We start from the raw sequence: 13,277 nt of genomic DNA on the forward strand, positions 1-13,277 counted from the left end.
TGCTCACCTGACCCTATTTTTGCCAAAGCTGAAGACTGCTAGAAGTTTTCGCCATATCTTTCTTTCAGGAAGTTTTTTAATTATATAAATTCAGATTTTTCACTTGTTTTTCTTTTTAAAAATAATATTTTGAGTTCAGAAACAGAGCTGAACTTTTCTGTGGGTCAAATCCTTTCTGAAGAGGGCACCTTGCAGGTGCATGCTTAGCTGAAACTTGGTGTAAGAAGTCCAGTGTGAAAGATCTAATAAAACACCTATATTATTTTGGGCAGTTGGTCTGATGTAAAATAGGCTGGTGTCTGCCCAGTCCAGTTACCATAGATGCTTTACTGAACACATTATTTTGATGGCCCACAGCTGGTTTTCATCACACAGCTAGGTCTTTCCACAACCCTATACTAAAAGTACAGAGGGAATAATTACTTTTCAACAGATTCACAGAAATGAAAGATGGAAAATAAGTCCCCGTCTGCTGAGGCCGCAGCCTGTCCTTACTGGTTTACTCTAATGCTTTGTGCGTTTTGATTAAGTGACTTTACAAGGGATTTCAAAACCCTACCAAATATCCTAAGGTCCAAAAAGATCTTGGAAATTTTCCTTGTGTTTGTAATAAATTCTTCTTTTGCTGGATTTTGGCCTATGCAATGTGAAAAGAGTCATGGGGTGCCAGTTTTAGTAACGCAGCTGTACTTCGAAAAAGATCTGCGACTCACACATGACACGTCACTTCGTGTGCACAAATGCCACATGTGAAACTGCATAGCATACTTTTCTGCAAAATCACTCAGTTTAAATATAGCAAGGACACGTATATTTTTCTGCAAGAACCAGAAATTATCGCTGAAGCCCTGACTGCAGACACACTGAATTCAAAAGCAATCTTTCCATCACCTTCAGCACCATCAACTCAGCTCCCAACTAACCAGCAGAAACATTGCTGTTGTCTAATGAAGGATCTCTTATTTAGTGACAGGAGCTGGTGGATTTGGCTAGCAAATACGGATAAGAGCGGATTCTTTTCTGTGTCAATGCAGAGCCCAAGATCTTATGTGTAAACAACAAACTTGCTCTTTGCCTGTACAAAGCAACTTTCATGCTATGTTTTCATTTCAGTTTTTGTTTTAAATGGATTTGTTACTTTATCCTACACCTTTCATGAATAACTTCAAACAAAGAGAAAAAAAAAGAGAAAAATACCTTAAATTTCTGATTTTGTGTCCTAAGCATCAAATAAAAATTACAGTTGAAAACCACAGAGAAGGACATGGATCATCACACAGCACGTGGTTAAGCTAAGGGACTCCTTGACACATGGCTTTGCAGATGCTAAAGTCAGTGAAGTTTCATGAACAAGTTTTTGAATTTAGAAAAAAAAATCAGTTGGTGGTTATTAGTGATGGAAAGACCAATTCAGGACAGGAAGTCCTTGAGCTACAAAGTGCTAAAGGCTTAGAGAGCCTTTAGCAGAAGTATCAGATTTGCTTACCTAATTCTGACAAACATGTACTCTTAGCCACTGCTGAAAACAGCATTCTGTGCAAAATGGGCCTTTGATCTGACTCAGTGTGGTCGGTCTTAGGTTTTTACTGTGTCTATGTACTAGTTTCTGTGATCTTCAAAATGACCCAAAAAGTCAGGTGACCTTTCTCAGCAATCACTGATATTGGAGTGGGGTCCTTGAGACGTGTTTAGTCAGATGAAAGAGGACTCAGGAGGCAGAGATGGATGAGAAAATTAATTTGCATTTATAAGACAATTTGAGGTTTTTCATCCCAACCAGCACTAAAATGGCACAATCTGAAATATCATGGCTCAAGTGTCACTTTGAAGACAACATAAAATAATTTAAAAATCTGACTTTAACATGACAGTATAAAACAAATACATTCAAAGTAAACCTCATGAAACACTAAAAAGACCAAGCATTTTAAGTTCTCAGAAACTGATTTAATTTGACCAATTTTCCATGTCCAACAAATGTTTCCCATTAGAAAATGGGACCAAGGATCAATTTTTTAATTGCAGTATACACAATGGCTGATACCAGATTAATAGATACAGCAGTACATTATGTAAAATAATTTATATTCTACTAACCTTTAAAGAGGTATTAGCAACTGACCTCAGAATTATATTGGGATTTTCAACTGGTTTTAGAAAATAAGAAAGAAAATAATTTAAAGACAACAGGTTCTTTCTACTGTTCCACTTTCTAATGTTCTCATGATGCAAAGTGGTCATAAACATTGCCTAAATAATGAATTACATTATGCTTACTGTTCTTGTTCCTGCAGCAAAGCTTCTGGAGCATATGAATGAACATGGTCCCGTGATTTATTTAAAAAGAAACTGTATTAGTTGGTAGACCAAACGTCTACATCTCCCAAGGGGCAAAATGTACTTTTCTGACAAACTGGAATAGTGAAAGCACTAACAGACTATGTAGATATCTTAAGTCTTAAATATCACAGAAGATGGTGAAAGGCCTGCCAGCTACTAAGCAGTGTTTCAAGGATTCCAGCTAGTTAGAATATTTAGTAAAGAGCTGACGTCAGCCAGTTCTCCTCACTGATGGCATTTATTAGGACACTGCGCCTCTAGTCATTACAATTAATATACACATACCTGCCATCTGTTGCATGTTGCTGAATACCTTTGTCCATAAAAAAATTAGCTGTCTAATATAGTGCAGGGTGGAAGATCTGGTCTGCATAGATCCAGTTGCTTACATGTTTACGGTAAATAAACTATATTTCTACCTATCCACACCCCTATATGCTGGTTCTGGGTTCTGCAGCCAACTAGATTTGTAATAAAGAGGGAAAGTAAAAGAAAAAAAAAAACACCCACATGGAGTACAGTCTTCCAACTAAAAAGAAAGTTAACAAGCTTGGCAATGTGGAGTTTACGCAGTAGGCACAGAACATATGGAGGATATGAACAGGGCCGTAGTGACTTATATGCATAAACAGTCAAATGCAGATATAGATCAGCATGAGTGACTATATTTAATGCCAGTTGGAACCATTACATCCTCCCACCTGAGCATCACATACAGCGCAGGGGTAAAGTTTTCCCCAGTTGGGAATTGAAATCCACTTTTTTAAGGGGTTTCTGCTCAACTGCCCTAATCTATGACTGCTCAAAGCAAATATCCCTGAAGCTCTGCCATGGGAATTGCAGTTAACGGGTTCAGGCTTAGCTGCTCCATATGCCACATAATAGTGCATTATGGCACCACTTGCCATTCCCTTAACAAACTCTGCTTTGTTCTCACTTAGTTTCAACCATCTGATGGCTGCGTTGGGAATAAGTATGAAGTACTCCAGGAAGTGGTAAATCTGTCTCAGTTCACACGAATAAGCATTCAAGTGAATGTCATGAAATGGTCATTTCCATGGGCAAAACAGTGAGTGCGAATGTTCAACCTACTCTCTGCTGCAAACATCACCGAGAGACCTCATCCTTTAATTGTAAACAAATCAAACACAAATGTTCTGTCAGCACATAAGTGGTACCTTCTGTCTTTCTATTTCATTTTTAATAGTAAAGGCTTAACAGGCATAAGCACAGTGTTGCAGTGGGAGTAGAGAGGCACCCAACACAGCCAAATGCCAGTAATCCCCCACAGAGCCATGTAGTTTCAACTGGATTTACCACCTTCAGGTCTGGTTTTGGTCTAGAGATTTTATTCTCTCTCCTAAGACTCTACTGCCGAAAGTGTATAAAACTTGTATGCAGTGCCAGACTGAGGTGATAAGATTTGCATCACGTGCCAAGATTGAGACTGCCTGCATCTAAAAGGCTAGAAGTGTCCCTTCACCATTTTCAGGTTCAATGTTAACAGAGCAAGACCAGGGATAATAGAGAAAGCCCCTGGCTGATTTTGCCAGCACAACTGTTCCCAAGAAGTGGTGGAACAAGTCATCAGGAGTTACATTTGTCTGCCCCCCGCTCTTTGCATCTGACAACACTGAGATCAGTCGTCCTAAAGAAGGTGGAAATGAAGGGCTTTGCCAATTCCATACACTTGCCAGGGGGGTTTTAGCTGTACCATTTATATAGCCAAACACAGGCATGGTTCTTCTCTCTACAGAGTTGGAGCACATCCACAACAGGATTTTCACCCCAGGGATGTTGGGTTCCTTCCTGGAACAACAGACTAAATAACTTGGTTGTAGTCAGAGGCAAACTGATGTGGTTCCCTGAGTTAAGTTCAGTGACTGATCCATCAGCTAAGCCCTCCTAGCTTCCTTAGTATATCAGTAAAAGCAGCTTTGGGTTTTCCCAAGTCGGATCTACCTCAAGGGAACCTTTAAAACAAGTATAGTACAAGCATCGGACAGAGAGTTAGCACTGATGGAAGATCCCTTATGACATTACAACAGAGGAAATAGGGCACAGACTTCTCAGTAACAACCACCATCTGCATCAGTTTCTGCCACAGTACTTAAATACGTCTTTGACCTATTCAGGACTCTATCATCTGACAGCAGCCATGCATAGTCATGGCTATGATGTAGAAATGCTTTGAGAACCTGGAAAATTTATGTTCTTAAACAGTTCAATTACAGAGGAAGCATTATGGTTTCACAGAAATTAATACACTAACTCCGTTGAGAAGTAAGAAATCAGGAAACTTTAACCTTGCAGCAAGTCTTCAAGAAAACAATCTGGAGACAGGGAAACAGACTGGTCAAAACAGTCATATTCCCTCAAGCCCTGAAAACCTGAAGACACGGGAAAATAGAAATCGATGAAAAAGTGCATTAAAAATCATTAATTCTCCCTGAGAACATGAAAACAGCTTAAGGAAGTCAAAAGAGAAAAAACAAAATATAACCATTTACCATGAACATTATGAATTTTCTGGAACAGAGATAGAATCTGACTTACAGCGGTAGCACCAGGTAAGGTAGGTGCTATTATAATAGATAGTAAATAAGTTAATTATCCTTCTAAGAAAGAATAATTAAACTCTTGCCAAAACAAACCAGAAGATCTTCAACAACAGGAAATTTTAGGTCACTCAGGTTGAGGTAGATTTCTTAAGGTTAAGTTGCACCAAATTTTCGAAGCCCCTTCCAACTTTATTTTCTGCAAGTCTTTAAATAAGATATGTCTTTTTAATAAGATATTTTTCATAAGATTTTCTTTTTAGAAAGGCAACATTTTACTGCTGAACTGTCAGTTACATGTGTTACAAGTTTTTCCTTTTCATTTCAACCTGACAGTGCTGGCTTTTAGCAGTTCTGGCTTTCATTAACATCACGATTTTAGAAATCGTATCATTTCCAATACATCATGGAATTTCATTTTGGTTTTTGCAGACAACTGTCACATGTGGAAATAGTGGCAAAGGAAAGAATTTCACTTCCTGGTCTTCCTCACATGACTTCTGATGAGGTTACTGAGGTTTATTCCCCTCTCACAGATTCAGGATCATTATCTGCAGGCCTCCAGCATCACAGTACATTTCCTATGTCTGGCTTCCTCTTTTAATTGATTCCAAAAGAGAAAGAGACATGAAATAAGAACAGGAACTTCTGATGGAGACTAAACAAGTAATGTGAACTTTATTCAGGTGGGTCAAAAGTCCTTGGTTTTATATTTTATTCTGAAGTAAATTGGTCTATATGTTCTCAGCTACCAGCAAAGTAAAACTGGAATTAACCTTTCACTACCTGCTACAAAATTAAATCCCCACAGTTACAGGAATATAGCAACAGACCTGCAGTTCATTTAGATAACCCTGCTGTGTAATGTTCTCTTGTTTATGTCTTAGCATATATCTGAGCACGTTGAAATATCCCATTTAATTTGGCAGTGTTAAACAGGGAAGTGTTACAATTCTCATCACAGAGGACAAATGAACAAGAAGAGGTTGGTATGCTGTTTCAAGAACAGGTGGTGCCAGAGGGTTCATAAGAAGACACAAAATTCCTCTGGGTAGACCTTTATGCTTTTGAGGACTTCTATGTCCAAACTACAGCAGGGATGCAATTCTTTTTCATTTTACCAGTTTACTGCCTGAAACCCTAGCCCACATATCAGGCAAGTGCTATTCTTAGTCATAGCCAGTCCATATTCAGAATCATCTTTACAAGAAAACGTCGTTCTTAGAGGCAACAGAGAAAACAGGTTGCCACAAAAAAATCCCAAACCTGTTGGCATGGAAAAGACTGACTTAGCTGCGCTGCACGGTGAAGAACCTCACAACCAAGCTACGAGCTTGCATTCTTTATTGTGATATACAATTAAGGTTGCAATATAAAGAGGATTTCAGAGACAGTAAAACATAATGCTGCATATTAATACATGCTAAATCGTTGCTATTCTTTTACCTTGTCATGTCTCCCCCACTAGTTTTAATCAGCAACTATAATAATGATGTCATTAATCAGCCTAAACAGGGCTGGCTGGAGATGGACAATCCCTTTATATATGTTTGTGTAGAGTATAATTCACAAAATGTAGAAATCAGAAAGGATCTGTCCTGGCTGTGTATAAGTACTGTCATCACCGTAGTAGTAGTAGTAATACCATCAGTTCCATAACAGCAAGTCTCTTCCTACCTTAATTGCCTTTGCTCTGCTGATCAACCCATCTTCCTGAGCACTTCCAATGAGCAGATCTACTTTCCGAAGTTGAGGGCGCTGCAGAGCTTTAGCTAAAGGTTCCCGAAGGTAAATTCCATCCACCACTGGACCCCAGTACTGGAATGGACCACTTATAGCTAGGAGCTGGAATAGCAGAAAAGCAAGAATAGTGCAGTTAAATTAGCCTAACTTGGTCATTTCAACTTTACTCATGTTTCAGACCTGAGCCGATAGCCTTCAAGTGCACAAGTAATCAATCAATGTAAGTGCCAATTCACCTTTGTCAGGGATCAGTACTTTTGCTGACAGTGTCAGTAGGTGACATGAGCCAAATAAAACAATAAAATCGATGGACTTACAGTCATAAAAATATTGTTTTAAATTAGGGACTAGTTCTATGTTGGCCCGGATTGGAAAATGTATTGACAGTGGGTGTTTTAATCTGTGAGTAAATAATCCACCTCTAGAATCACTCATACTGCAGCTTTCACATGCCTTGCACGCAAGGGGCAGATCACTAATGTCTCTCCCCACTTCCTTCTCTGCAAAAATGCAGTTACTGAAACTACAGACATTTGATTATCTACTAGAGAAACACACAGGAGCAGATGAGATGGGTCTAAAGGTAAAAACTGTATTTAGATTAATTTTGGAATATATGGTCAAAGCAGTGTAAAGGAAATTTAGTCTAAAGGAGAACCAAGCTCTGAATGTCAGACGTGCATGACATGGACATCAGCATCACTCTACCAAAGTTAGTCCAGTTCCTCTTTCACAAGGATTCAGCCCAGTTTGGTTTTCAAGCTTCCTTTCAGCTTCATGTCAATGGAAACTTTTGGATTCCTTGCCAATGGCATTGCTGTGGGGTACCTTAGTCTGTGCATCATTGAGGACACGGGCAGGCAACTGGCGGAGACAGAGTATAATTTCCTCACTGGTGGATGAAGGGCATCCCACATCCTCAGCCAGGACAGCTGCTTGGGTCTGTGCTCTTCTCTGAGTAATAATGGATGCTGGAGAAAACACTGAGCCACCCTGTAAAGAAAGACAATATCAGCCAACATGTGCTCTCAAAACACTTGGTCCCTGGTGCAGGTAAAAAAGATGAGAAGCAAAATCTTCCCAGTTGTAGAACGTAAACCACTGGTATTTAAATCAGAAGCAGCAAGTTTGAATGACCAAAGCAAAGGGAGAAGGATAGATTTGGCTGCTTCCAGCTCTGCTGTGGTTATTTTGGAAGACCACTTGAAAGTTATATGTTATTTACATTTATAAACAAGTCACAAATCTTTCTGAAATTTTGTTGTAAGGAGAAGCATTTGGGCAGGAGCAGATACAAAGGAAGTGCTGTGAGGCACATAAGGGAATGGAGAACCCATCTCTCAAGAGAGACCAGAGTTTTACTTCCTTACCGGTGATAAACAAGGATTGAGCAGGCATGATCTTCATAAATGAATCCATGAAGAAGAGATATTTATACCTTAGGACAATGCTGGTAAAAGGCAAAATGGGCAGTAACTATTTGCAGTGAGTGAAAATAAATTTAGGCTGGAAACTTGGATAGGTAACCCAAGGAGCAGTGATGGTTTAGAAAAGCTTTAGGCAGAGGTTGCAGGAAAAAAAAAAAAAAGGCTAACACAATCTGTAGAAGATCAACCAGAGCCAGAGCACATCAAAACCAGAGCACAGCCTACAGTCCGATCTCCATCCCAGACTCTTCGTTTCTGTCCTACAGCTGTGCCAGCATGGAAAAGATCCTCACCAAGAAAAGATGGTACAACATTGTTGAGTAACCCTGAGAACAGTTTATTAAACTATTTATTACTTACTAAAAGTGAAGATAATTTAGTATAAATCTGATAAGATCTGACCTAGAACAGAAAGGCTGGAATAACTCTGACATAGTTTAAGTGACTAATTTCCAAACATTTACATCAGTTTACTACACTAACTGCTAAGATTAGCTTCCGTCTTTAAGAAAAAAAAACAACAAACCTTAGATGTATGATATGAAAGACCCTGATCCATTCTACTGATTAATTTCTTCTTACTGAATTTTCTCAAAGCATAACTACAAGTCTGAAAAGGCATAAAACTGGGAGCAAGTTAAAAATAAACAGAAAACAATCAGCAAATCCTTCATTTGAAATGGTCTTAAATCTTTGAGTCTGAAGAACTCTGTGCTGCCTTCGCCAGCACCCAGGACATTTATTTTCATGTTTCAAGCAAACCCACCCATTGATAATAATAGCACATCATTGCTCACAACTAGAGAAAATTGTTTCCGAAAACAATTAGGAAAGAGTTATTGTTTGGATATAGAGATCCTCTTTTATTTCAGGGTATGTAGAATTTCCATTGCCCTACCTTCCTGAAAGATTTCTCTTCCTTTCTAAGGGATGTGGAAAACAGACACTTTTATTAGCTTAATGACTGAGATGTAGATGGTTGCAGAGAAGCAAAGAAAAAATCTTAGATTTTCAGTCCTGGGGCGCTGGAAGAGCTATCTGTGGTTTTAAGAAGGCAGAAGAACTAAAGAAAAGGAAATAAATACTGTCTGGTTTTATCCCTCACTTCTACCCTCAATTTAGATGAGAACTTGAGTGAGCAATGGGCATTATCCTCACGTGGGATTTGTGGTGGCCTATTTTGTGTTTGCAAGGCATGATATTTGCCAGCTGCTGACTAGGTGCACTGAGTCAGTTGGTAATGACAGAGAAAGAAAAATATTCGTGATGAGAGTATCTCTGTGTGTGGGTGTGTCCTCAGGACACAGAATGAGAAGGTTGGCTATTTGCTTGTCCTTCAAAAGAGCATGTTCACTCGAATTAGGATGGGTGAGACTAGGAAAGGGCTAATATGTCGTGCCAGCTTCCCTCAAAAGAGTAGTTTCCTAATTTTCACTTGGAGCAAAGAATTACGTGCCTCCTTGTTACAGGAAAGGAATTACATCTAAGACTGGACGATATTTATCAACTAATGTGGCAAAAATATTCTTCAACATCAGATATGAATGTTTTATTAAGTATCCAGTACCTCTAAATTGTGTTCATTTTGACACACATCCCCCAAAATAAATAAAAAAGGACTTCAGTTTCACAAATGCTAAAATTTTCATAGACCTTGAAAGTGCCAATTTCTGTGGAAATTCTGAAGCTGCCTTATTAGAATGTTAAGTTTGATAGGGAAAGACAATACTGATACCAGATGACATAGAGAATCCAAAATTTACTGGGACCAAGCAAAACATATTAGTTTGTATTTGATTTTGAACATATCTCCTCACAGAGAAGCTGTGCAAAGTTCCCCATCTCTGAGATCTTTACAAAATGAAAGACTGCCCTTGGTTAAGTGCCAAGTCAAATTATGGTTGCAAAATATTCTCAATAGAAGTGTCCCACAAGTCTTCTGCAGAGGGAGAGCTAAAAGTCTGATCGAGCAAATCTTATCACAGCACTGGTTGTGTATGGGTGAGCATTATATATAGTCCAAGCTCAACAAGGTTAAAAAAAAAAAACCCAACCAAACCAAACTTCTACAAATATATTTGTGGGGTGAGGAGAATTCTTGTTTGGAGCCTTACTCTAGCTGTGGTTGTTTTCTCTTCTTTGCATGAGTACATAGGACAGGATTACGTGCTCTTCATCAATCTGTTTTTTTTTTCTTCTATTTTCCATGGTAGTGGCTACTTCCTCAGTTTGCCTTTTTGATAACATCCACATTCAGGAGGCATGTCTTGTGTTTGGGATTTGAAAGAGTTGTGGTATTCACTACTGTTATTCATGTTTAGTTTTTGTTAGGACTCGAAGTGGGTGATAGAAGAATTTGGGACATCATTCAAGTAGTATTTAGAAGCATAACCATTTCGTTCCCTTCCCTGATCCATCTGAAATGCATTCTGGGCTGTGGAATATAAGGTTCCTCTTACCATGGATGTTAGGCAAACAAAAATGTACTGGTTCTCTTTTACAGATTCACACCACAATCCAGGCTCGTTGTTTCCTCATCCTCACCAAAAATACTCAGGAACAAATAAATGAGAACAGAAGCTGTATGGAGACTGCCCAGAATTAAATGTCTTTTTAAGCCTGCAGTTTTCACATTAAAAAGAAATCTTCCCTAAATGTTGTAGCCACATTAGAGGCAGGCTCAGGACACAGAGAATAACATAGCTGCACTCTGCATTTCCCTTTTTCCCTATAAAACTATAATTTATTTGTGTGATCGGTTCCACCAGCAACCAGTAATGAAGGAGTTGTACGCTTTAAAAAAATAAGACCATTTAGGCAGAACCAGAAATAGCAGTGGGACTGTTAATTTCCATTACATGACACCCACATTACCATCAATATGACAGAATCATTAATCAGGAAACCAAAAATCATGAGAACAGCTCAAAAATAACAAACAATCCGTTCTTTTTCTTTTTGTCCTCTGTTTTTTAATTCTCCAGGAATTCTTCTGTAACTATAAACACGAGAGCTAAAAAATTTACTTTTAAAACCATCAGCTGAGATCTTCACAAAATCCAGCAGAGTATTTTTTTGAAAGCAAGCCTCAAAGCAATTTGAGATACACAGTAAAACTGTGGACGTTAGCCAACTTGTCCTCACAGGGTATTTCCTATTTCAGCATCATTTACAAGGGAACGGAAGCCACATGCAGGATTGACCTGCTGTCATTAGAGCAAGTTCTGATGACATTCTTTGAGAAAAACCCAGATAAAAAGCATTCATACTGAGCAGCTAAGAAGCAGTTGCAGCTGTGTTGCACAATCCACAACAGCAATATTACGTTGTCCTCCTAAATTCAGAGGAACTGAGGGTACATTACTATGTTGGGTAATAGTACCTACTCTCAGTAGTAGTGGTGGCATTGAAATTGGCAGGCAAAGCCTGCAGTGCTGTTTGTTCAGGGACCAGCAGCTTTGCAAACATTTCCTCATTTCTCTTTTCAAAGCAGAAGTTAAACTGCAGAAATTCAGGTGCTCTGAAATGTTGGAGCTCACAATGGTGAGAAGCCAATGAATGCAGTGAAGATGAAGTCTTGCTTTGATGTCAAGCTGTGATCTGCTGAGTTGAGGCTGGTACCTCTTGCAAAGTCCTCTCTTGGGACATTAATAGCTCACAGACCTGCACTGGTGTGACCCCATGGAGCCCAATTTTCTCTCCACTTGTGGGTGCATTTGATTATTCTCATCTAGCTGAATGCTAGTTTTCTGCTTTGGACATCTCCCAGGTCAGGAGCTTTTAGTTAAGCAGCAACCCTTACTGCTATTCTGATATGATAATAGAATATATGGACTATCACTGCAAGCTGTATGTCTGTCTCCCAACATACTTGGAAAAGATAACTGCCATCTAAACTGCAGTGCCAAATGTCTCTTAATTCCTCATTTACTCTGGAAACACTTCTGCAAAGTTTTTCAAAACTGATTCTCAACAGATCTAATGATTAGAAACTTCACTGCAACTAGTTTTTATCACCCACACTCTGTAAACCCAAAACCTTCTTCCTCTCCTCACATCATGACCTCTTGTTTTTCCAACCTGACTTGAAACTGAAAACCCCACTAGAGCCACACTTGTCTCTTGAACACATACACTCCCTTCAAAAGACTGCTGTTTTCTCTGATGCCTGCAAGGCCATGAGCTCCTTGTGAAGCACCCTTTCTGCCTGCCCAGAAGCACACCACGGACAATACAAGCAGCAACAACAACAAGCAAGACCAAAACCTATCTAATGAATACAGACAAACTAGAGAAATGTCCTGGCACTCCTGCTTTCCCAGAACAGCGATATATTACTTGTTAAAGATAGGCACTCTCCGGGCTCAGATGTACACAGTTCACAGCCAGAAGTATCTGTCAGACCATCTGCTTTGACCTCCAGGATAGCCACAGCTCTTCCATTTCCTGACTGCAGAGCTCAAGTGCTTCCTATCACTTAAAACACTGCTGGTGTTTGACTAAAGGCTGGTCTTGCATACAGCATCTAGGCTGGGCTCAGAGAGAAACAGATACTGCGATCTTCTCCTTATAGTCCATGCCTGAATATGCTCACTTCTCTGACAGAAAGCTGCACCTCATTTCTATTTGAGGTCTTCAGTTAATGCCAGATCAAAGAGACTGGCCATATCCTGGGGTTTTATGCCTGCAAAAATAAACAAGCTGCAACTAAGTGACTACAAACTTTTCTTTCCATGTAGTTCAAGAGATTGTTCTCTAAAAGACTGGATTTAAAGTATTTTCAGATGGTTTGAATTTAGGTGCCTTTTTTTTTTTATTTTATTTTTTCCTTCCCTTCTTTACCTTTTTCTTTTCCTTTTCATTTTTCTTTTCCTTTTCCTTTTTCTTTTTTCCCTTGCAGGGTTGTATTTCTCTATCCTACATTTCTTCTCCTTGGACATCTAATTCTGCAGAGTGGCAAGTGCTTACAACACACCAAGGTTGCAGGGCTGTACATGAAGACATTCGTGTCATTTTCTTCCAGGCTTTGAGACAAAGCCTGTCTTCAGGAGTCCAGAGGAATAGGAATCTCTGTGAGTCTGTGTCAGAGGTATGTGGCAGATGTGGCACATGAAGGCTAATGAGGAATTTGCAGGACAATACAACAGTGGAAAGGGAGACTATAAATTTAAAAATATATTTTAAAGATATATTTTTTTTCCCTCCATAA

At 39.1% G+C, this 13,277-nt stretch overlaps 1 protein-coding gene across 1 annotated transcript in view; it reads right to left on the bottom strand.

The window, feature by feature from the left end:
• Window positions 1–13,277, bottom strand: part of TG (thyroglobulin) — a gene marked incomplete at both ends in the record, with an annotated part of 159,750 nt that overhangs the window by 24,770 nt on the left and 121,703 nt on the right. The window contains 2 exons of the mRNA XM_084280248.1: window positions 6,576–6,743; window positions 7,470–7,634. Coding sequence (XP_084136374.1) covers window positions 6,576–6,743; window positions 7,470–7,634 — 333 coding nt within the window. The remainder of the gene's footprint in view (window positions 1–6,575; window positions 6,744–7,469; window positions 7,635–13,277) is intronic.

Source organism: Gallinula chloropus (assembly GCF_964237585.1).
Source record: "Gallinula chloropus genome assembly, chromosome: 2".
NCBI lineage: Eukaryota > Metazoa > Chordata > Aves > Gruiformes > Rallidae > Gallinula > Gallinula chloropus.